Source organism: Lygodium microphyllum, chromosome 20 (assembly GCF_053477565.2).
Source record: "Lygodium microphyllum isolate KBCC chromosome 20, Lygodium_microphyllum_v1.1.10, whole genome shotgun sequence".
In the NCBI taxonomy this organism is placed as follows: Eukaryota; Viridiplantae; Streptophyta; class Polypodiopsida; order Schizaeales; family Lygodiaceae; genus Lygodium; species Lygodium microphyllum.
In genome coordinates this window covers 26,784,308-26,810,365 of record NC_141154.1, presented here as the reverse complement: position 1 = coordinate 26,810,365, position 26,058 = coordinate 26,784,308, and the positions used below count along the sequence as shown (strand labels likewise).

General features: G+C 44.4%; 1 protein-coding gene across 5 annotated transcripts in view; it reads right to left on the bottom strand.

The window, feature by feature from the left end:
* Positions 1–814: 814 nt before the first annotated feature.
* The window catches only part of LOC148018767 (uncharacterized), an 86,606-nt gene continuing 61,362 nt past the window's right edge, over positions 815–26,058 (bottom strand). The window contains exons 3-7 of one of the 5 annotated variants that reach the window (XM_087701697.1): positions 4,446–4,701; positions 4,080–4,201; positions 1,372–1,410; positions 1,180–1,283; positions 815–1,100 (exon numbers count right to left, since the gene is read on the bottom strand). In XM_087701697.1, coding sequence (XP_087557823.1) covers positions 1,209–1,283; positions 1,372–1,410; positions 4,080–4,201; positions 4,446–4,701 — 492 coding nt within the window. In that variant the 3' untranslated portion in view covers positions 815–1,100; positions 1,180–1,208. Of the gene's footprint in view, positions 1,284–1,371; positions 1,411–4,079; positions 4,295–4,445; positions 4,702–26,058 lie in introns of all 5 variants that reach the window. The other 4 variants (XM_087701695.1, XM_087701693.1, XM_087701696.1 and 1 more) reach the window with 4 other exon arrangements.

Genomic DNA, 26,058 nt, shown 5'->3' with positions numbered 1-26,058 from the left:
AAAATGAGAGAAATGCATTGCCACTTGACGCATAAGCTTGCACAAAACATGTGCTCGCCATCAAACAATTTTCCAGCCTTATCCACAAATTTTGATCTCACAAGGCTTTTAAATAGTAGATTGATCTTTGCTTTTCATGACAAGATTATGGCTAATGATGGGTTAACATATTAATCAGGAGTCGATACAAAAACTTTAAGACTAGGCTCCACTACCAAGTGTTATATAGAGAGATCAAGCTAAAAGGAAGAGTTGATTCAATGATAAGATTCAATGGACTACGGTAGATCAAAGTGTACTAAGATCAAGATATCATGTTAAGGATAATAAAGTTGAGGTTGGGAAAGATTATGAGGCACAATTAGAGAGAGCAAAAGCATCACTTCTCACTTGAGTTTCTCATCAAGGCTATGCTCACAGGTTTCACCTTTGGCTTGCAATTGAACTACCCTCCCTAACAAGTCAGATGGGGTAATTTGAATGTTTCCTTTAGAGTGGTATGTGAGAACACTACCTTGAGTGTCCTTTTAAGAGTTGGCATGAAAATTTGCTCCGAATGTCTTACATGCCTCTAAATCCTTATGCAAAACTTTATATGGAAACCATGCACGTGAGGAAGTGCATAGATAGCTAATGTGGAGCCAAATGCTGACGTGTCATAGCGTGGGGGAGACTTGTGCACGTCACAGAAGAAGATAGCTAATGTGAAGCAAAGTGCCAAGTTCCAACACATTAGATGCACATATAGCACCTACTTCACTACCTAGCAAATATGCTGCGCGTTCTAATAAGCAAACCATGAAGAAGCACTCACTTATCATTAGTATGTAAATATGCACTTATCATTAGTATGCAAATATGCACGTTGACAAGAAGCCTTCGAAATTTTTCTGTTAATTCAGTACTCACATTGCCACATGTGCAAAGTGTGTGGAAGGCTAAGGGCTTTTGGGCTGCAGCCTCTTCTAAACCACAAACTTACCAAACCTTTGTGAAGTGCGAGGGTTGATATGGATTCTCCCGTGGTTTCTCTGTCAATGCCTGGGGGCTACAGCTGCGACATAAATCTGCCAGCAGCTTTGAGTATTCGCGGTTTGACGCTGCCAATAGACTGTCACAGCAACCATCAAAATATCATCCACTTGTTCAGCCTTGTCAGGGGGTCTCTTGAAAGCTTACTTTGTGGAGGCACTAGTAAGTTATATTCCTCAGGTAGTTACTGCTCCATTATTTCCATCTTTAGTTGCAGTAGACCTTTGACACTTCTGAATCTCTAAAGCCACCTTTCAACATAACATCAAAGGAAAATCAGAGTCTTCATAAGGTTGCCATTCTATAGCTCAACTAGAAAGAATGCCCTTATATATATACCTTTACATGGGCAGGATGAGTTCCAATGGCGGCCATCACCTATGATGACAAGTTAGAATTGAATCAGAGTGGGACTATCAATTTGCCTTAACTTTCACACAGCAAACACATTAGAATCCATGAAACATGACAATGGCTGCATGGAGTCATAGCATATTCTGCAACTTCATTCATGAATCCAATGTGATTTGGAAATACGAAACCAGTATGCCTTTATTCCATAACCAGAATGATTTGAAAGTGCATCCTTTTGGCAGCACAGACGCCATGCTTAAGAGCTATCCCTCCGCATCTTGAACCGCAAATCTTGACATCACAGTTACCTCCTCTTCCTCCTTCCCCTATGTTCCCCATACAGCTCCCCCCATTGCGCCATTCTCCTCATGAACTTTAAATAGGGAGTGTGGGATGTAGGTTCAGTGTCTCTATGAATGTTGGAGAAGCGCAGGCTGCCAGGGCAAACCACAGGCCCTCCCAGGGGCCAGCAGCAATGTGCGGTAGAGGGGCTGAGGGTCTAGCTTGGCTAGTGCAAGCAGGCAGAATATGCAGACGTGAGGGTCTGTCTAGCCTGTACGTCCTCTCTAAGGCAGGAAAACAAACGGATAACTACTTCAAAGTGCTCTAAGATGTTCACTGGATGACTCGCGAGTCGCACCACAAAAATATACATATATAGCTTTCAATAAAAAGAAGACAACAAAGACTGATGCCAGGATAGCAAACAGAATTGCTGTAGCTTCCAATAGCTAGCCATTTAAGAAGCAGCTTAGTGGAACTGACATGCTGGTTGGTCAGGCTTGCACAGCGAAATGAAAGTGGACTTCAGGCTGGACAGCGAGCATGGTGGTCACGAAAGAAGCTAGGAAAGAGTGCATGTAGCTTAGCAGTTTTCAGGTGGATCAAGATCAGTTGGTCTAAATTGGGTTGCTCCCCTTCGTGTTTTTGTACATTTCTTTGCTTACAAGGAGTGTTTTGTGTGTAAGAACATGGGCAACTGATTCACAACAAATTTGCTCGGACTTGAATGAGAAGTAAACAAACACAAGACCTAAAAAGTTAGCATTTAGTCCAACACACATTAAGAAGGGGTGGATGAAGAGGAGGTAGGGGATGGGGGTAGCAGGAAGGGCTAGAGCTAAAAGTGGAGGTCTGGTTGGAGATAGAGATGATGGTAGAGACAGACTCTAGAGATAAAGGTAGAGGTAGATGTGAGTGCTTAAGAGATGGCTTGACAGTTCTGCTTGAAACAAATATATAAGTAAATGGGACTTACAGAACAACAAAGTAGTCAACTCCAACTGCGTGCTGCTGCCTGGAAAACATGTAAGCGGACCTATAATCAAACCCCTCTTTTTGCAGACATTTCTGTAGCCAGCATTTCCATCCAAGGTTTTGATCTAAGGCGTGGAAAAAATGGACAATTTCTTTTCCACATCCAGAGTGTATGAAAATTGTTGTTACTACTCCGGATCTACTTCGTCCATGTGCTTTTCTTTCCTAGATATGCGCCTCGCCCCAGTACCTACTACAGCCCAGAAAATACGCAACAATCATCAATCTTCATCACCAGTTGCTGCCCATCTGGCTGGTGCTGCTGCTCACTCTGAAGAGCTGCTGTCCACCTGCCAGACTCCAAAGGCGACTGTCCACAAACAACGGTCGAAAGATGGTAAAAAAGGGTCGCTATTTTGAACCCTTCAAAGATCACTTTTCTGAAAGTTGAAACAGGCAGATGGTAGGGATCCTGTATGCGGAACATACTAGTAAGCTGTAAGATCCTGTACGGAACATGCAAATACAAACAGGATGTAGTAAGTAAAGATCCTATACAAAACATGGTAGTATGAATGGAACGTACTAGTACGAGTATACTTGATAATTATGAGCTGCAAAGTCAGGAGATTTGCAGTTTTTTTTCTTCTCTACTTCCTATTGGACCCACATCATCAACTGCAACCTATATCTCTCATGTGCACCCTCCGCTAGTATTTCATCTACAACCTTAGTCAATGAATTTGTATCCTTAGCACCATCCTACTTATCAGACAACATAGTAGCACCCCTAGTTAAGATCTCTGCACCACCAATGCCGTCTGGCACTACGTCAGTATCTACACTCTCCTTTGTATTTCCAAACAAAGCCAGAGTACATGGTATATTTGCATCAGTAAGTACATTATGCAGATTATCCATAGGCAATACATCTTCTTCTACTAAATTTTCAGTCCGACCCTCTGTCACAGCATCTATGAATAACACATCGACAGTACCAGGTAACTCATCACGTAAGGCATTTGTATCATCTAAAGACTAAACGTCTTCTTCAAGGCGCTTACACGAGTCAGCTATCAGATTCTGTTCTTTTGTATAAAGAACAATTCAACTTTCATAAAAAGTGGTACTTTGGCATAAGTCCTACCTAGCCATATAACCTTTTATCATGTAATGTCAGTCTCAGTTATACCAGCAGCCAATGGCTGCAACTCTGTCAAAGTTTCTATGCTGACACTAACTCAACTTGTCTGTAAATACTTAAAGCCGTAAAAGGAAGTTCAAAGGAATTTGAGCTACCACATACAAAAATGTCAAATCTTGTTCTCAGAAACAGGATCAATCATGTGACTAGTTGAAAAAACTTATCGTTGAAATATCCCGATACGATATTTTGCACTGCCATTATATTGACAAGAAAAAGTGATGATACTGACCGTCTCAAACTTCTCACCATAAACACTCAATCGAACGATCTGCATTCCTTTTCGAACTTTGACTCCCTGATAGTACTCCTCAGTGTCATAAACAATAGCACTTGTTGCTATCAGTTGATCTCCTACATTTATCAATCCTGATTTGTCAGCATTTCCATCTTTTACAAGTTCTGCAACAAAAATATTGCCTGCCTTGTCCTCCTCTAGTACCATACCTGCACTGAACAAGGGAATTGCAGTGACTAGATGCTTAAACCTATGATATCAGACCTTGCCACTTTTCTTTCTGCATTTCAAAATGTGAAATATGAAAGCAACAGTATAAACCAATGTCTGTGTCTTTTCATGAATGGGATACTCACTCACCAAGAGGCTTATTCAGTTCAACTTTGATCCTTGTGCAGCCAGGAGGGGGAAGGTCGGAAGCTGTATCATCACTACTAGGAACAACTCTGCCAGGATCCACTGCTGCTTGTAGACCTCTTTTTTGAAGTTGAGCCATCCCAAAACTGACTACATGGTAGGGCCTAGCATATGTGGATCCACTATGTTCACTACTGCTTAGGAGAAGGTTTCTTTGAGATCCAATGCCTGATGCAAGCCAAATACAAATCCAACAATTCTGTTTCAAAACAAACTCATCAAATGATATACCATAGGTGAATCTCTAACATGCAAAGCCACGTTGTCAACACCATCTCACACTATTTCAGGCGTAAAGAAGTAGAAACAAACAGTTGGAGTCAATACCTATGGTTTTTGAGTACTTTTGCCAAAGGAAGTTCTAACCCTAAGGTAGAGAGAGGGAAATTCATACCCCTAATTTTACCTTTGAAGGAAATGAAAAGAAAAGATGTGATGAGACCAAAATTGATCAATGTGGACACGTTCCATATCCCATTGCTCTTTCCAGTCACTTGCTATTAGGAACAAATGGTGAAACTATGACACAATGCAACAATAATGATCAAAATCATAAAGACACAAAAACACCAACAAAACACAAATATGGCTGTCACTGGAATGAAAAATGGACATAATGAGTTAATTAAAATGAACTCTAATTTTGGTACCCCTAGCTCTTAGCAACTAGCAGTTTTGATATGGGGGCATGTGGTAGACAAGAGTGTAGTCTATGTGGTATAACAAATAGGGGAAGAGGAACAAGGTGCAATGTGAAACTTTCATTAAATTAAAATTTTGCATCTTCGGTTTTGAGTTACATTGAAAGTCTCACCCAATGAGCAGTTCACATAGGGCACTTTCATTCTGAAAGTTTGTATCTTTGGTTTTGAGTTACATTGAAAGTTTCACCCAGTGAGTAGTTCACTTAGAACACTTAAGTGATAAAGCAAGCATTGAGCTTATGTTTGGTCCAATGAGTAGCTCACTTATCATTAATGATGAAGCATTTTTAGCCCTTAATAAAAAACATGATTTGATCAAGGAGCCAGTTGGTTATTCATTTGGAAACTTGATCTTGACTATTTGGGGCTCTCTTTCTCTCTTTCACTTCCAATTTTTGGAGCAACCCAAGTTTGGGGAGTTGTAGCAACAAAAGGATATGCATGCTTGCTAATTTTTCGCAATGAACAACAAGAGGATTGTGGTGCTGGACAACCGGCAATCGATCTCTATCTTCCCTTTTCTCTCTCTCAAGCTATGCAAGCTTTGTTTTACAATAGATCAGAATTAGGGTTTGCTGTTTATAGCAAAACAATGGCTAGGTAAAAATCAGTCATTTTGAGTGTGGAATTGCTTGCTGAAGACATTCCAACCAAAGCCCCCAAAATTTCCCTTCTTTTAGGTCGCCTTGAAGATTTTGGGTAGACATTAGGGCAAATGTATTCAAACATATAGGCTTGATTTTCCAGCAAACACTGAAAGCATTAAATTCAATATCCAATCTCATTGCAAATGCATGTTAGAGATTAGGGTTTATTCACAACATGTTTACAATAGGTCTGAATCACTTCAATTTGATTGTGAATTGAGGGTGCATTTGAAACCAGCCTTCCTTCTTCGAAAGGGTGGTAATGACTTGATTAACACTTGATTACAATAAGAAGCAAATTCACATAAAATGAAACATATACTTTACCACTTAATCTTGGACAATTGACACCAACTTGGCTCCAAAACTTGGTACCCCATGTAATATTTCTCTAACTTGTATTGCAAATAGATAAAGTACAATTGAGATTCTTCAACCTCCTCCACTAATCCAAGTGTCTCTTGTTGTCATAAATAACTAGCAAGCCTTCAAATCAATTTTCCCTTAATTTGCTAGGGGATTGGCCATCACCTGTGCTCTTTGGGAAATAAATTAGCCCAAATTCAATGTTGCTTGGTTGGCCTCTTGAGTTCTCCTGAAATGCACTGATTTTAGCTCTGAAAATTCTAGTTCAAAGCCCTCAAATCTGCGCAGGCTTCCCATGGTGGATGTCAAATCCTAATTTCAGCTATAAATTAGTAGAGATTCACCAAAATCTCCACTTGTAATGGTTGGATTGCTATAAAACTTGGAGCAAAGCTGAAAAATGATTGGAAAAAGAGAGGAAATACTATAGAAAGAAATTCAGAGATTTGTTGTGAGAATTTGGTGAAATTGAGCTACTAATCCAATTTTCTAGCGCCAAATGGATTCACCAACACGAAAGGGAACATTAGACGCTGTAATATTTTGGAGATAGTGAGAAATGGCCCCAAAACCAAGCGGTAATAGTTCAACACCTCTTTTCTGAATTTTCAACATAATTTTTAAAATATAAAATTTGAAAATTAATTTAATAATTATTCCTATGTCCAAAAAGTAAATCTAACTAGCTAACAATCAAATTGGGTAGGCCAATTTTTCCCCCAAGTATCTCCGAGCACTTATTAGCCTTAGACTAGCATTAATTAGTTAATTGATACCAAGTCTCTAGTGTTGCTACAAAGACGTGGCTAATTAGAGTGTTCTAGACCAATATTTGACATAAAAAACCACCTAGAATCTAGCAAATACAACTTGTTACAACTATTGTCTTTGGCAATGGCTTATTTTTGGCGTCCTTAGCTTGCTACCGTGAAATAACTTGCTCACACATCACGTGTATATGCTGAGGAAAGCTTTTAAATCTCACATCCCTATGATAGACCTACCCCAAAATATAAGCAAATGCCATAGGCAAAAGTTGCAGTAAGTTATGTTTTTTAGGTTCTAGGTGGTTTTTCTAGTGTCAGATATTGACCTAGAACACTTTAATTAGCCATAAGTGTTTGTGGTGACACTAGAGATTTGGTATCAATTAACTAATTCATACTGGTCTAATGCTAATAAGTGCTTTGAGATACTTGGGAAAAAATTGGCCTAGCTAGTTTAATTATTGGTTGGTTAGATTTCACCTTGAGAAGTGTGCCCAAATTTGAAGGCTTCAGACTTGATTTTTTGGAGCTAAAATCAGTGTATTTCAAGAGAATTCAAGAGGCCAGCTAGCCAATGTTGAATTTGGGGCTAATTTATTTCCCAAGGAGCATGGGTGAAGGCTAATTTCCTAGCAAATCAAGAGGCAAATTGATTTGAAGGCTTGCTGGTCGTTTATGATAGCAAGAGGCACTTGGATTAGTGGAGGAGATTGAAGAATCTCAATTGTACTTCATTCATTTGCAATACAAGGTAAAGAAATACTGCAAGAAGCGCCAAGTTCTGGGGCCAATCATGCGTTGGTTGTCCAAGATTAAGTGGTAAAATGTGTACCTCATTTTATGTGAATTTGCTTCTTGCATAAGTGTGTGTTAATTAGGTCAATACCGCCCTTTCGAAGAAGGCAGGCTGGTTTCAAATTTAATGGTGGCTGGCTGTGTGAGAGTGCGCAATGGAAGAAGGAACATGAACACACACACACACACACACACACACACACACACAAATGAAGGAAGAAATACTGCACTGACTGAAGATGAATGCTGAATATAATGATGTGGACTGATCGGTCCTTGCACGCAATCCAAGGTGTTAACGAGGGTACCAAATCAGATTGAGATGATGGTAGCACCGAGTCGGAGAGTACCTCGGAGCTAGAGTGTACTGAAATCTGCAAGAAGAAGTGATCAACCAAGTGTGGGTTGTGGCTATGTATAGACAAACTCCTCTAAAATTGGCCGACTGCTAAAAAAGGTTACTAAATCTGGCCAACTTGTTGAAATAGGTGATATGACTGCAAAAAATGTAGTCTGATTGCACAGAAAAAAATGGAAAAATAATGATAAAATATCCCAAGTAGTCTGGAGCAGGTAGGCACAGTCAGGGGGTGGAATCCAACTGACAAATAGAGGAAATGCACAAGAAATGTGCCTAAAATGGAGGAAATGCATAGAAATGCACACTTAACTGTCAGAGCTCCAATGTCTCCGTCAGACTCTTATAGAAGCTCACAGCCAGAAGATGACGGACTGACATGACTAAATAGGGCATGCTAACACTCCCCTCAGATCCTAGGAGTGTTTAAAGACCCAATAATCTCATATAATGAAGCATAGAAGCTTGGGGCAAAGGCTTTGTGAAGAGATCCACTGCATTGTCCTACGTGGGATAGTAGGCCACTACTAGCTAGGAATCCACGATCCGCTCATGAACATAGTGATACTGAACCTCAATGTGTTTCGTGCAGGTATGAAACACCAGGTTCTTTGCTAGAGCAAGGGCACTCTGGTTGTCCATACACAGCTCCATAGGTCCTATTTATGGAAAGCTAATCTCCACCAACATACGATGGAGCCAAAATGTCTCCATAGCAGTCGAACATAGGGCATAGTACTTAGCCTTTGTAGAAGAAAGGATCACAGTAGGTTGCTTCTTGCTGCTCCAAGAGATAGCTCCCGATCCAAAGGAGAAGGCATAACCTGTAGTGGACTGCCTTGAATCCACATCACTTGCCTAGTTGGAGTCACTCCATCCAGAAAAAGTAACCCCCTCTCCATACATGATCCTGTAGGATCAAGTCCCCTGTAAATACCGAAGAATATACAAAGGCTGCACTCTAGTGATCCTATGTAGGAGTCTTCATAAAAGAAGACAAAAGAGCCACCACAAAAGAAATATTTGACCAAGTGGGGATGAGCCACATAAGGGAGCCAACAAGGCACCTGTAGCAGCTAGCATCTGAAAGGGTATCTCTAGCTGCCACAAGCTTGGACTCAAGGTCCATGAGGCAAGAAATAGGGCCATACCAAACTCTAAAGTAACTCAGAGATATACCGGTGCTGCGAGATAAAGATGCCCTATGCCGTCTGATAAATCTCTAGACTAAGGAAGAAGTGTAGGATCCCAAGATCCATCATCTCAAACTCCTGTCTCAGAATATCTTGAGTTTGTTCAACCTCCGTAGAAGCACTCCCTGTGATGATATGATCATCCACATATAAGATACTCAAAACCCACCTATGACTCTCAACCTCATAGTAAAGGTTAGGGTCATGAGCTGATCTTTGGAAGCCATTGCCACAAAGGAAGCGATCAATCCTTTGGTACCAAGCTCTCGGAGCTTGCTTTAGGGCAAAGAGGGCCTTCCGGAATTGAAAAACAGTTCTTTCCTTGTACAAGAAAACTTGGAGGCCAAGAGACATAAATCTCCTCTTCAAGGATGCCATTCAAGAATGCAGAATTGACGTCCATTTGATAGATAGGCCAATGGTGATGGGCCACAAGAGCCAAATAGCTCGAATCGTAGACATATGAGCCATAGGTGTGAAGGTCTTAAAATAATCCAATATTGCCTTCTATGCAAAACCCTTGGCAACAAGCCTAGCCTTAAGGTTTTCAAGGAACCATCCGCAAGATACTTGGTCTTATAGACCCACTTCACACCAATCACCTTCTGCTCTGCTGAGGACACATAACTAACTCTGAACTTTGATTTTGCTTGATAGAATCCAATTCATCCTGCAGAGCTCGTCTCCAAACATCTTATGCAAGAGCCTCATCAACTGAAGTAGTCTACTGTCATGGAGAATCTGGGTCATAAAAGCATAGTTCACACAAAGTGAACTATCCCACTGGGCCTGTAAATGAGCTGATGTGCATGGACCTGTAGGAGTAGCAGGGAAATGGATAACACCTACATTCACCATGAGCCACTGATACCACCAAGGAATGGTGATAGACTCATCATGCTATGAGAGAGGTTGTGGGGCCTTCGATACCCGCAAAGCACTTGTTTGGGAAAGGGACTCCCCCTCAGTAAGTGAAGGTACATCCTCCTCGTTCGAAGGAAGCTCCTCGGCTGATGGCGGCTGTGCATCCCCAAAAGGCTGAGGGGATGCAAAAGGGGTAGGGTTACTCTCTGAAGGAGTAGAGGAACCCATCAACGGTGGTAGGGAAGCTAGAGTAGGAGGAGGAGAAGGAGATGGTGGTGGAGGGGGAGGAGCCAATGACGAAGGAGGGGTGCAGAGAGGTAACTTGGGGGAAAAGAGAGGTATAGAGGGAGAGGGAGGGGCAGTCGATGATGAAGAATCACCTACACTAGAACCATCAATTGGATCCTCGGAGGTCGTAGCCTCGTTGAAGATCACATCCCTGCTCACCTCAATCTTTCGTATAGTAGGATCGTAGAGCTGATAGCCCTTCGTGGTAGTGTTGTACCCCATAAAGATGAGCTTTCTGGACTCAGAGTTTGAGCTTTATCTTTCTCTTCTTCTTGTCCACGTGGACAAATGCATCGCACCCAAAGCTGCGAAATTGAGACATGGAAGGCTTTCGTCCAAAGAAAGCCTCATATGGAGTCATGTCGTGCAAAGCTGAAGTAGGAGAATGGTTGTGGATGTGAACCACAGCAGCCACCGCCTCACTCCAAAGGGAATGAGGTAATCCCCAATGCTCCGGGCCATCTCTAGCATGGTCTGATTCATACGCTCCACCACACCATTCTTGGATGGTGTGTTCGGATGAGTATACTCCATCCAAATGCCGTGATCTCTGCAAAATTGAGAAAAGAGGTGAGAATAAACTCTCCACTATGATTGGCTCGGATACCATGAACATTGAAGGTTGTCTGCTTCTCAGCAAACACCTTCCACTTGACAGAAACAATACACCTCGCTCTTGTACTCTAAGAAGTACAGCCACACATAACGACTTAAGTCGTCAACAATTAGCATCAAGTACTTAGCCTTTCCAAGGGAGGTTGTACCCATAGGTCCACAAAGGTCGGTGTGAACCAACTTGAGCAGTGTAGAAGCCCTTCGAGTGGCAACTTGTGGATGTGGTTCTCGATGCTGTTTGCCCTTTAAGCAGCTAGGGCAAAGGGTGTGAATAGGAGGAAAATTTGAAAGTCCCTCCACCATCATCCTCTGAGAAGCTCGTTGGATCGCATCCATGTTCAAATGACCATACTAAGCATGCCAAAGTAGCCCAAGCTTGGGGCTAGACCTTGCGGCTAAGGCTTTGAGTGTATAAAGCCCACCCTCCTGTGTGCTTGTCTAAAGAGTTATACTTGTAGATTCATCCTCCACTGTAACTACATCTTTGGTGAAGACCATACATGTACCTAGCTAGGTAAGACCATAGATAGACAAAAGGTTAAAGCCCAAATCAGGTACATGCAGAACTTTGGCAGAGGGAGTGCTTGTTTGGCAATAGGGGAATGGTCCCCACTCCATCAATTGGAACCGTAGAGTTGTCACCAGTGGTGACGATATCCCCACTAGAACTCAAGTCCTAAAGCCAATCTTGCTGAAAGGTCATGTGAGAAGAAGCTCCACTATCCACAAGCCATGGCTTCTCTTGAGAGGAAGAAGCAAGGGCTGTATCCTGCTCGGCAAAGACATGCACGAAGATAGACTCGCTCATGGTGGGTGTAGCCTTCGAATCCTTCAAATCCTTCGAATCCTTCGAATCCTTTTCCTTTGGCCTCAAATGGGGATACTTTTGCCAGCACTTCTCCTCGGGGTGAGTGCCCTTCTCACAATGTGGGCACTTGGGTTTCTTCTCCTTCTTCTCATCCTTCTTGTCCTCCTACTTCTTGTCCTTGGCCTTCTTCTTCTTCTTCTTCTTCCCACCACTCGTACCTACAGTAGAACCATTGGCCCCTACTTCTTTGAGTCGCTCGTCATATTCCAAGACAAGTGGTGAAAGCTCCGTACATAAGAGTCTCTCAGAGGTCCTTGATGTGATGAGACTAGTGTAGAAAACATCGAACCTAGGAGATGGTAGTTGCATCGACAAGATCATAGCCATATCCTCAAAGGATATCTTCCATCCAAGAGAGGCAAGCTTACCTCTCATGTCCTCCATCTTCATGATGTGCTCCTTCATAGAAGGAGAGTCATCAAGATTGAGCATTTGCAACTTCTTCTCAAGCGAAATCTTGTGGGCAAAGGTCTTGTGCTGATACAAAGACGAAAGCTTGCACCACACTTCCACCGCGGTCTTCAACGTGTGAACATGAACTAGGACAGAGTCCTAAACACTCATAAATAGAAAGGATCAGGCTCGAGAGTTGAGCTGATCCCACAAGCCAGCACGGTCCAGCAAGGTACCATAAACTGGATCCTCCTGAGGGTAGGGAACTGAGTTTATCTTCTTTGGGTAAGGAAGGAAGAACAGGCATCTGTATAGAGGGGATCAAGGAATGAATCTTCATAGTAGAAGGAGCCTAGGCTTTAGAAGGGGGTTGGACTTCTGATGGAACCCGCTGTGAAAGATGAACAGAAGATGGACGATCACAAATTGGAGAAGGCTCTCTCCGTGCATAATCTCGAATAGGAGAAGCCTCCCTTTGGCGATATTCCCGATATTGGTAATCATGTCTCCACTTAGAGGAGTGTCGAGACAAGAGCTCCTCCTTTGCATCATCAAAGCCTGTGAATCAATAAGACATCTTCCAAATCTGCAATCACCCAACAAACTGCATGTGGATGGAAATAGTACAAAGGTCAAAAGGCAATCAAATAGAAGGTGTAGATGTGCCGCCTAAATAAGGAAATACTGTTGCTTGTAGCCACAGAAAATGCCGCCGCCTCTAGATGATGACGATTGGCTGAAGAAGGCTGTCTCGCTGAGCAATAAATGCTGCCACCAAGGGTTGCCAAGCTGAATGCAAATGTAGCCCCCCTAGATGCTGCTCTCTCCTCCACAGATAGCTGCGTTTGCAGCAAACGCAAGGCTGAATGGTTGCGTTTGATGGCTGGGCTGCTCCTCAGCAATAGATCTCGACTCCATGCTCTCACTTAGGCTGAATGGCTGCGTTTAATGGCTGGGCTGCTCCTCAGCAATAGATCTCGACTCTGGGCTCTAATACCATGTGAGAGTGCACAATGGAAGAAGGAACACGAACACAAATAGAGAAAGAGAGAGAGAGAAAGCAGAAAATGAAGGAAGAAATACTGGACTGACTGAAGATGAATACTGAATACAATGATGTGGACTGATCAGTCCCTGCACGCAACCCAAGGCGCCAATGAGGGCACTAAATCAGGCTGAGATGATGGCGGCACCAAGTTGCAGAGTGTTTAGGAGCTAGAGTGTGTTGAAATCTACAAGAAGAAGTGATCAACCAAGTGTGGGCAAACTCCTCTTAAACTGGCCGATTGCCAAAAAAAGGCCTCTAAATCTGGTCGATTTACTGAAATAGGTGATATGACTGCAATAAATGCAGTCTGACTGCACAGAAAAAAATGGAAAAATAATGACAAAATATCCTAGGCGGTTGCGGCATAGAAACATGAAATGGGCAACAGGGACGGGGGCATCAAACCTAGAGAACAGGGACGTGGGAATGGGAACAACATTTAAAAAATTGAAATTCTTGAAAAAAATTTAATATTTCACTCATAATCCATGTGGAGTGTTAAAACCAAGGTATATGATCCACAAGAACAAATCATTTTAAGTTTTAACTTTAAAGATATCATGCATCATTCTAAAACTAGTCATTACAAATTGAATTACAACTTACAAGGCTCAAGAGTCAAGCTAGTCAATTATAAAACACATAATATATATGCCATAAAACAATGAACAATGAACGAAACTTTAAAGTCTAAGTTAAAAGAACAAGCCCATTGCCAAAGAACTTAAAAGACTACAAATATGAAGTCTAATCTTTGAAAGAACATGCTCATTGCCCCAAAGAAGACTACAAATATGAAGTCTAATCTCTAGACCGAAACAAAATGTAGCATGCCAAAATAGCCCAAAGGGCAATTGTAATTGCAAGTACAAATATAATGTCGGCATGGCACAACGACCCAAGTGTCACACTGTCATCAATGATCATAATATTATATACAATGTACATGTGTCATGAGACTCATGATAAGCAAACTAAATCAAAGATCATCATCATGATCTGAGGTTGCTTTAGCTACTCCTGAAGTGCTAGTCTCATCATCATGTGTACCATGAACCGTTGCATCTCCCTCAACATCAGCATGTGTCTCCTCTTCTTGTTGCATCTCCCGCTTTGTGAATGGATCGAGCTTTGTTGTCATATTGTAACATAACATCCTCAAATTAGCACTAACAAATACCAGATCGTTTGCCATCTCCACACCAAGACGGTTCCTCTTCTTTGAAGCAATATGAGTATATGTACTCCACAATTGCTCCAAATAAGAGGAGCTAACTAATTGACTCAAAATACAGATGGATAGTTGCTGCAACTTAGGACCATCGGAACCATAGTTCTCCCACCACAAAGCTAGCCCAATCTTACAGTGATCCTCTTGTGCATCCCCATAACCAAAAGAACCCTGAAAGGTCCTATAACATGAAAGTTGGTTTCTAAACTCTCGTCTAGTGCCATGATCAGGTACTAGACGAGACAATATAAGTCTCCATGTATCCATAACCTTGGTGTCATTCTCCTCAACCTTGCCCTAGAACTCAGGATCCACAACAAATGCAACTGCATGCATGGATGAAATATAGAGTTCCACCTCGTTACAACTAAATGGTGTATCTCCTCATATGCCTTATCATCTGGTGCCAACTCTTGCAGCTTTTCATTTAGCCTATCCATAGCCTCATATATCTTGCGCAAGGTTGCATAGCATCCATAACCCTTAACAAATGCACAATAGGTGATACCATAGCATCTATCTGCTTTGCATCATCCCAAAAAGCAAAGTTATTTGCTTTCTCCAAGCACAAGATACCTGTAGGAGTATATGCCAATGCTGATGAGGTGAACTCATCACTAAGAAATAATAGCCTCAAGGCACCATAGCATTGTCTTAATCTGCCTAGCATCAAGAAGTTAAAGGCAAATCTAGTTTTAGAGTATTTTAAAAGTGTCTTAGCAGACCACAAGAGAACTGATGGTGAAGAAACCGGTGATTCAAAACAAACCTAACCATTTGAGCTCCTTGCTCTATGACAGGTGTAATCCATGAGAGATTACTGACATTCTGTAGTAGGTTTTTCAAGCATTGAGCCATACAATATGAAATTGTGATATGCAGATAATATCCCTGGATAATAGTACCTGCTATCCTATTTGTGGGCTCTCTATCTACAACAAATCCCACAGCATGTTGTGGGCCAATAAGCTAAATATTTGTAACCCACTCTACTGCAAGTACATTTGCCGACTTTCCTATCCCCAATGCATCATATGAAGATATGAAATACATTTCCCCATGAGAATAAGCAACCATGCCATGAATGGATCGCTTGTGTGTATTACTCCAACCATCAACAATCAATGAAACTCCATTTTTAGTCCACAGGTTTTTTTTAGTCACTATTGATTGCTCAACGAGGAGCTTTTCCTTGTCAAGCAAAGTAGTACGTAAGGTCTCTGATGATGGAGATACATATGAAGGGCCATACTCACCAATCTTCTTGCACATCAATTTAAAATACTCTGACTTGGCTGCACAAAATTGAATGTGGTCATGATAGAAAAAATGTGTCACCTCTTCCTTCTTCTTGGGATCCCAACTAGCATCAAGTGCGCTCTATTTAAGTGCAACATGTGGTGTTATTGATGCCATGGCCAATGCAATGCTTGTAGTAAGTGTGGAGGTAGCACTTCGTGATACTGATTCTGCACTAGATACATCTGATGGGGATGGTGTCACAAAAGTTACATGGATAACTGCAACACGTTGTGGTCTAGATGCAAGATAAGCTTGTTGAATTGCTACATGGTTACGAAGCTGCCTTTGCTTCTCCAAGGTCACATTAGGACAAAACTGTACCTCTAAATTTGGCTCATGTAGCAGATGAGCTCAGACCTAATTATGCATAAGATAAAACAAGTGGAAATTGGCATTCCATATTCTAATATTTAAGTAACCTTGAAAAGTTAAAATCAATAAAAATTCAAAATAGAAATGCTCGATTCAACGGATTACCTTGTTTGCTGCACTAGTTTGCTTGTACGGGCAAAACTTGCAAGCCCATGATTGAGATCCTCCACCACGCAATGGGTGGTTGGCATTTACTTCTTCCCACCATGATTAATCATTGAACCTTCTTCCTCGACCACCAGCACGATGAGCAAGATGGAAAAATGAAGCCATTTCAGGTAGAAAACTAAAATAAAAATGGTTAAAGAAAAGCCTAAAGGATTGGTTGCTATGAAGAGACTTGAGAGAAGGGAGAAGGCTCAAGAGTGAGGGAGAAGTTGAGAACTTAGAACTTAGAAGAGAGAAGGGAAAAGGAGAGAAGGAAGAAGAGAAGAGGAGAAGAATGGAGAAGAGAGAGAAGAGGGAAGTAGAGAAAGAAGAAAGAGGAAAGTGGGAATTTGGAGAAGAAGGAAGAGCGAAGAGGATGTGATGGTGCTGGTCGTTGTAGGCACGAGTAGACTGGGGTAGGCTAGGGCAGGCCGGATGGGAGCAACACACCAAATGCCGGATGGTTGGAGTGAAACGAGCAGGCGGGAGCAAAATGAGATGCAGAGCAAGAGTAGACATGGTAAGTGGCATGCCATGTGGCGTTCCCTGTTCCATTTTGGATAGGGAACATTTCGCAATATGAGGATGCAGTTCACGATGGATTCGCACCAAGGATGGCGTTTCCACGTGCCAGGGGGACTGCTCCGGCTGTTTCTTGTTTTAATGAGTCGTGGAGCAGGTAGGCACTCTCAGGAGGTGGAATCCAACTGACAGACAGAGGAAACATCCAAGAAATGTGCCTAAAATGGAGGAAATGCATAGAAATTTACACTTAATTGTCAAAGCTCCAATGTCTCCATTAGACTCTGACAGGAGCTCATAACCAAGAGATGACAAACTGACATGACTAAATAGGGCATGCTAACATGCTGGCCTTTTGAATCGTCCTGAAATACATTGACTTGAGCTCCAAGCCCGAAGCCTTCAAATCTAGACACACTTTCCAAGGTGATTGTCAAACCCTTATTTCTACTGTAATTTAGGCTAGAGAAAGAGAGAATGCTATAGAGAGAAAATTCAAAGATTTGTTGTAAGAATTTGGTGAAGTTGAGTTGGTAATCCGGTTTTCTAGTCCCAAATGGATTCACCAACAGCAAAGGGAGCATCGGAGGCTATAACCTTCAAGAGAAAGCACATCAACCACAATTATCATCTTCCCCTAGTCAAAAATTTGTAGTTGCCTTCACCGAAATGGTTTACAATGGTTGGAAAATGGCCCCAAAAACAAACAACAATAGTCCAACACCTCAAAAATGCCAAAATGAGATTTTCTTTTCCCTTCGATCCCAATTCAGCTTTCCCACTCTTGTATGGGCAAGTTTTGCCAAGTGGTAGCCTTCTAAACTAAATTTCCAGCATTATCCAGCTCATTAAATTGATTTCAGAATATAAATTCTGAAAATTAATTTAATAATAAATTCTGTTAATAGAAAATGAAGTTAACCAACAAACAATTAAATTGGCTAGGCCAAATTTTCCCGAGTATTTTGGAGCATTTATTAGCCTTAGACTGGCATCAATCAGTTAATTGATGCCAAGTCTCTAGTGTCACCACGGATACTTATGGCCAATTAAAGTGTTCTAGGCCAATATCTGACACTAGAAACCACTTAGAACCTAACAAACATAACTTATTACAACTTTTGCCTTTGGCATTGGCTTATATTTTGGGGTGCTTGGCCCGCTACCATGAAATAACTATGAGAGTGAAGCAATGTGGAAGTGAACGACCAAGACAAAGAAAGAAAGAAAGAAAGTTATATTAACGTCTACAAAAGGCCAAGTTGGCTTATGAGACCAAAAGGTTACATACAAAATGTTTGGAAAGTTTTCCAAGTCCCAGTATAGCTACTATCTAGTGTTATGGTAAACTAGGTGAGTAAGTACAAAATGGTATACAGACTCGATACAATCTAGATGCACTTCAAGTGTAGTGTGGAATTGCTCATGGAGCGCGGTCATCCTAAGATGTTCCGCATGGGCCTGTCTAGCATGGAGAGGCTGAAGCGGTGGGGTATGGCTCCTTGGTGGCGTTGTAGTATCTGCTGTATCTGTAGGTGATGTCTCTTGCGGGGACGTAGGCCTGCTGGGTGTGGGCGGAGAGAGAGAGAGAGAGAGAGAGAGAGAGAGAGAGAGAGAGAGAGAGAGAGAGAGAGAGAGAGAGAGAGAGAGAGAGAGAGAGAGAGCATCTCTGACCTTGGCTGGGTCCACTGAGATTCCTTCCGCTGATACTATGAATCCTAGATATTCAATCTGACGTTTGAAGAATGCACACTTCTTCATCTTAGTATACAACTTGTGTGACCTCATTGTCTCCAAGACAATCCGAAGTTGGGGTTCATGATCTTCTTCATGTTTAGAATAGACTAAAGTGTCGCCAAAGAAGACAAGCACGAAATCATCAAGATATGGCCTAAAGATATCCTACATTAACCTGTTGAAGGTGGCAGGTGCATTCGTAAGCCCGAATGACATAACTAGGAACTCAAAGTGCCCATATCTTGTATTGAAGGCAGTCTTTGAGATATCTTCTTCCTTGATCCTTATCTGATAGTAAAGAGAGAGAGAGAGAGAGAGAGAGAGAGAGAGAGAGAGTTTTACGAAAAAAAGAGAGAGAGAGAGAGAGAGAGAGAGAGAGAATCTATAGTGAAGAATGTTGTATAAGGATATAGAAATATATAGGGTGCAGAGAAAATGTCTATGTATGTCTCCACCTTGAAGATCTCAATCTCTATCAGCCCCAAGGGCAATCTACACGGTCTACTACCTGAAAATTGGGAGAACAACTGATCAAGACTGCAAAACTGAGGCCAATAAATAGGCCAGCCAAAAATACCCACAAATAGTAGGTCGGCTGCATTTAATGCAGCTGATTGGTCAGCAAAACTAGCCAACCACGACTTGCAATTTGCCCTCTCTTGACACATGGCAACTGACATGTGGCAAATGCCACGTGGCACTTTTGTACCAATCACTGCTTGCCTGGTACACCTACTGTACTTGCTGCTTGTTCGGGGAATGTCTAGCTCTAACACCCCCTCTTAGATCTTGGACACGGTAAAGGGTTAAGGGATCTGGAGTGCTCTTGAAGTAAAGCCTAAGGAAGCGCCTTGGTAAACAAGTTTACAAGATCGTTCTCTGTCTTGCAATAGACCAGGAAAATAGTCTCATCCAGAATCTTCTCTTGAATGAAATGGTACTAGATCTCAATATGCTTCGTTTGAGCATGAAAAATAGGGTTCCTGGCCAAGGCTATGCAACTCTCATTGTCATATTGGAGAACAGTAGGACTGCTTTGTGGGTAGCCAAGCTCCTCCAAGAGCTTGCGAAGTCACACTGTCTCACATATAGTAGAAGATGCTGTGAGAGTGCGCAGCGAAAGAAGAACACGAACACAGAGGAGAGGAGAGATGAAGCAGAGAATGAAGGAAGAAAATCTGCACTGACTGAGATGAATGCTGAATACACTGGAATGGACAGAACAGTCCCTGCACGCAGCCCGGAGCGTCAGTGAGGGAACCAGGACAGACTGGAAGCAGAGGCAGCACCAATGCCGGAGACGGAGACGGAGGGAGCAGTGCTGAACCTGCAGAGCATGAATGAGATGAATGCTGGACTGACTGGGGGGGCAGCTATAAATAGCCCCCAGCCAGAAAACTGGCCGACCAGCTAAACTGGCCGACCTGGCCAGATCTGGTCCGACTGGCCAGATCTGGTCCGACTGGCCAGTTCTGGTCTGACTGACCAGAACTGGTCCGACTGCCCAAAATAATGGGCAGTCACCCCAAAAACAGCCCAGAACTGGGCTGTAAAATGCCCAGGGCTGCATACATACTAAGGCAGCCTGAAAACACACTGACAGAGCTCCTCTGTCTCCTGTCAGACTCTGACAGGAGCTCACAACCAGGAGATGACAGACTGAGACTAAATAAGAGCAGGCTAACACCCCCTCTCAACTCCTGGGAGAGACTGAAGACCCAAGAACCGCATGTGATGAAGCAAAGAAGCCTGAGGCAAAGGCTTCGTAAAGAGATCAGCTGCATTGGCCGCCGTAGGACAATAGACCACCACCAGCTCCGAATCCACGATCCGCTCTCGAACATAGTGATACTGAACCTCAATGTGCTTCGTACGAGCATGAAACACCGGGTTCTTGGCCAGAGCAAGAGCACTCTAGTTATCCACGCGCAGCTCCGTAGGTCCAGTCTGGGAAAAGCCAATCTCCGCGAGTAAGCGACGGAGCCAAACTGCCTCCATAGCGGTCGAACATAGGGCCCGATACTCAGCCTCTGTAGAAGAAAGTGCCACAGTAGGCTGCTTCTTGCTGCTCCAAGAGACAGCACCAGATCCAAGGGTGAAAGCATAACCTGTAGTGGATCGTCGCGAATCCACATCACCTGCCCAATCAGAATCACTCCATCCAGAAAGGGTAATCCCATCTCCATACATGATCCCAAAGGATCGAGTCCCCTGCAAATAGCGAAGAACCCGCAAGGCCGCCTGCCAGTGATCCTGGGTAGGAGTTTGCATAAAGGAAGACAATAAAGCCACCACAAAGGAGATATCCGGCCAAGTGTGAAGTAGCCAGATAAGAGAGCCGACAAGGCACCTGTAACGGGTGGGATCGGTAAGAGGAACTCCAGCTGTCAAAAGCTTGGACTCAGGGTCCATAGGGCATGAGATAGGCCGACACTCAGCCATATCAAACTCCGAAAGAAGCTCGGAGATGTACCTGTGCTGCGAGATAAAAATGCCCTGTGCCATCTGATAGATCTCCAGACCTAGAAAGAAGTGAAGGATCCCTAGATCCGTCATGTCAAACTCCTGCTGTAGAATGGACCGTGTATGCTCCACCTGCTGAGTGTCGCTCCCTGTAATAATAAGATCATCCACATACAAGATGAGGAACACGGAAAGAGAATCCACAACCCGTAAGTAGAGGTTGGGATCATAAGCGGAGCGCGCAAAGCCACTCTGTAGAAAGAAGCGGTCAATCCGCTGGTACCAAGCACGAGGAGCCTGCTTTAGGCCATAAAGAGCCTTCCGTAGCCTGTAGACATGATCCTCCTTCCCCTGCACAAGAAAACCAGGAGGCTGTGAAACATAAATCTCCTCCTCAAGAACGCCATTCAGAAAAGCAGACTTGACGTCCATCTGATAGACAGGCCAATGGTGGTGAGCAGCAAGAGCCAAAAGCACTCGGATGGTGGACATCCTAGCTGTAGGAGCAAAAGTCTCAAAGTAATCCAACCCTGCACGCTGGGCAAAACCCTTGGCAACAAGCCTAGCTTTATGCTTGTCCAAGGAGCCATCTGCAAGATATTTGGTCTTAAAGACCCATTTCACACCAATCACCTTCCGTTTCGCGGGACGCGGAACAAGCTCCCACGTATGGTTTCGCTCGATGGAGTCGAGCTCGGCCTGCATAGCCTGTCTCCAAATATCCTGTGCAAGAGCCTCCTCCACAGTGGAAGGCTCGGAATCCTGAAGAATCTGTGACATAAGAGCATAGTTCACACATAGTGAACTGTCCCGCTGGGCCTGTAAACGGGCTGATCGACGAGGACCTGTAGAAGAAGCAGGAAAGTGAGTAACACCTGAATCCTGCATGAGCCGGCGATACCATAAAGGAATCCTGAGAGACTCCTTCTGTGAGGGAGACCGGGGGTTCTCCGGAACCTGTAAAGCACCCGAATCGGAGAGGGACTCCCCCTCACCGAGTGAAGGTAAATCCTCCGCATCTGAAGAAGGCTGTGTATCCCGTGAAGATCCCGAAGAGGCGGTAGAAGAGCTCGTAGAAGACGAAGGCACATCCACCAAAGGGGTAAGGGAAGCCGAAGGAGGAGGAGGAATAGGGGGGGTGCTAAGGGTGATCCTGGAAGGAAGTGAAGGGAGAGAAGGTGGGGGGGGGTCCGTCGATGACGAAGAAACATCGGAAATAGAACCATCAATCGGATCCTCAGAGGCCGAAGCCTCATCAAAGATCACATCCCTGCTCACCTCAACCTGCCGCGTTGTCGGGTCGTAGAGCCGATATCCCTTCGTGGTCGTACTATAACCAACGAAGATAAGCTTTCTCGACTTAGAGTCGAACTTCGTCTTCCTCTTCTTCTTGTCCACATGGACAAAGGCATCGCACCCAAAGATGCGAAAATGGGACACGGAAGGCTTCTTTCCAAAGAAAGCCTCATATGGAGTCATGTCCTGTAACGCCGAAGTCGGAGAGCGGTTGCGTATATGCACCGCTGTAGCCACGGCCTCACCCCAAAGGAAATGAGGAAGACTCCTATGCTCCAACATAGATCGGGCCATCTCAATCATGGTCCGATTTGCACGCTCCACCACACCATTCTCTGATGGTGTGTTCGGATGGGAATACTCCACCCGAATACCATGATCCCTGCAAAACTGAGAGAAAAGGTGAGAAGTGAACTCTCCACCGTGATCAGCTCGAACACCACGGACTTTGGAAGTTGTTTGGGTCTCCACAAACACCTGCCACTCACAGAAACGGGAGTACGCCTCGCTCTTGTACTCCAAGAAATAAGGCCACACATAACGACTAAAGTCGTCCACAATCAGCATCAAATACTTGGCCTTCCCAAGGGAGGCCGTGCCCATAGGTCCGCAAAGGTCGGTATGAACCAACTCAAGCGGTGAAGTAGCCCTTCTAGAAGCAACCTGCGGGTGAGGCTGCCTGTGCTGCTTGCCCCTCAAGCAGCTAGGGCACAAAGTGTAAAGAGGAGGGAAATCAGGAAGTCCCTCCACCATCTTCCTCCTAGAAGCCCGGCGAAGAGAATCAAGGTTCAAATGACCATACCGAGCATGCCAGAGTAGCCCAAGCTCATGGGAAGTCCGCGCAGCCAAGGCTGTGAGCGTATAAAGCCCACCCTCCTGTGTACCTGTCCAAAGGGCATCACCTGTAGAAGCATCCTCCACTGTGACTGCATCCTGAGTAAAAATAACTCGGGTACCTAACTGAGTAAGACCATGCACAGATAATAGGTTAAAACCCAAATCAGGCACATAGAGCACTTTGGCGGAGGAAGACCGCCTGTCGGAAAACATAGGTAAAGTCCCCACTCCATGAACAGGAACTGTAGAATTGTCACCAATGGTGACTGTACCCCCTCTGGAACGAAGATCCTGAAGCCAATCCTGACGGAAGGTCATATGTGAAGATGCGCCACTGTCGACGAGCCAAGGCTTCTCCTGAGTGGTAGAAGCTAGGGCAGTGTCTTCCTCAACAAAGAGATGCACAAACGCAGATTCTGTTGTGGCTGGGGCCGCCTTGGAGTCCTTCTCCTTAGGCTTCAAATGGGGATACTTCTGCCAACACTTCTCCTCGGGATGAGTGCCCTTCCCACAATGGGGACACTTGGGCTTCTTCTCCTTCGCATCCTTCTTATCTTCCTCCTTCTTGTCCTTGGGCTTCTCCTTCTTTTGTTTCTTCTTCTTGCCACCACCTGTGGCAGCCGTAAATGCCTTGGTGGAGCCACTGGTTCCCACCTCTTTGAGTCGCTCGTCATGCTCCAAGACAAGCGGGGAAAGCTCCTCCCATAGGAGAGTCTCACGGGTTCTCGTGGTGATGAGGCTGGTGTAGAAGACATCATAGCGGGGTGATGGCAGCTGAGTCAACAGAATCATCGCCATATCCTCAGACGATATCAGACGACCAAGAGAGGCAAGCTCGCCTCGCATATCCTCCATCTTCGTGATGTGCTCCTTCATGGAAGAAGAACCATCAAGACTGAGCATCCGCAACTTCTTCTCCAGGGAAATCTTGTGGGCAAATATCTTGTGCTGATACAAAGACGCAAGCTTTGTCCATACTTCCGCCGCGGTCTTTAATCTGTGAACATGTACAAGAACAGAATCATGGAGACTCATAAAAAGAAAGGAACGGGCTCGAGAGTTGAGCCGATCCCATAAGGCTGCACGGTCCATAGAGGTGCCATCGGACGAATCCACGGGGGGTCGATCGATGGGCGAAGAAACAAGATCCCACAGATCAAAGGTATCAAGGATGCAAGCCACCTTGCATGACCATAGGGAATAGTTGGAACCATCCAACTTGTCTTCCTTCGGAAAGGAAGGGAGAATCGGCACCTGGATAGAGGGAATCAAGGAAGGCATCCGCACAGTAGATGCAGTCTTCACTGAAGAAACCTTCGCAGTAGATGGAACCCTCTGAGATGCATGGACTGAAGAAGGACGAGTGCGAGGAGGGTCATCCGGTTGTCGAACTTCACGATAGTCCCGCCTCCGCTCAGAGGAATGATGAGAAAGAAGCTCATCCTCTGAGTCTTCAAAGCCTGAAAACTGGTAAGACATCTTCCAATCTGCAAAATACCAAAGAAAGTTGTGCCGCTGACGAAATAGGACCAACAGTGTGGTCACCAACCACCAAGATGCAGGCAGAAAGTGCCTACAGCCACCTGGATCTGCAAAACGCAAATAGATCTGATGGCGAACACCAGAAACGAGACCACCAGCACCGGGAACTTGCCCAGACAGAGGTCGCCTGCAGGATAGGAGCAGCCAGGGTAGAAGCGACCTGCAAAACAGCAAAACGCAGGCTGTAGGAGGGTCGCCCTGCAGCAGAGGAGGTCGCCTGGCAGCAAACGCAGGGTTGCTGCGTCACTGGATGACGTGGCAGCCCCTGTGTACAGCAAACGCAGGCTGTACAGCCTTCTGATGCAGTCGCCTGGCTGGTGTAGACCTGTTGGCAGCCTCCTGAAGGAATCGCCTGGCTGTTGTGGGACTGTGAACAGCAGCAGTAAGGTATTTCTCGCGTCCTCCGTGCTCTCAATCAGGCGATGATACCATGTGAGAGTGCGCAGCGAAAGAAGAACACGAACACAGAGGAGAGGAGAGATGAAGCAGAGAATGAAGGAAGAAAATCTGCACTGACTGAGATGAATGCTGAATACACTGGAATGGACAGAACAGTCCCTGCACGCAGCCCGGAGCGTCAGTGAGGGAACCAGGACAGACTGGAAGCAGAGGCAGCACCAATGCCGGAGACGGAGACGGAGGGAGCAGTGCTGAACCTGCAGAGCATGAATGAGATGAATGCTGGACTGACTGGGGGGGCAGCTATAAATAGCCCCCAGCCAGAAAACTGGCCGACCAGCTAAACTGGCCGACCTGGCCAGATCTGGTCCGACTGGCCAGATCTGGTCCGACTGGCCAGTTCTGGTCTGACTGACCAGAACTGGTCCGACTGCCCAAAATAATGGGCAGTCACCCCAAAAACAGCCCAGAACTGGGCTGTAAAATGCCCAGGGCTGCATACATACTAAAGCAGCCTGAAAACACACTGACAGAGCTCCTCTGTCTCCTGTCAGACTCTGACAGGAGCTCACAACCAGGAGATGACAGACTGAGACTAAATAAGAGCAGGCTAACAGATGCTGCCCAATATTTCGCCTTAGTCAAAGATAGGGCAACCGTGGGTTGCTTCTTGCTGCTCCATGAAATAGCATCAACACGCAAGGTAAAGTAATAACCCGTCGTGGACCTTCGATGATCTGCATCGCCAGCCCAAACTCCATACTGCAAGTACCAAGTTTGTAGCACCTGTACCAACGGGATA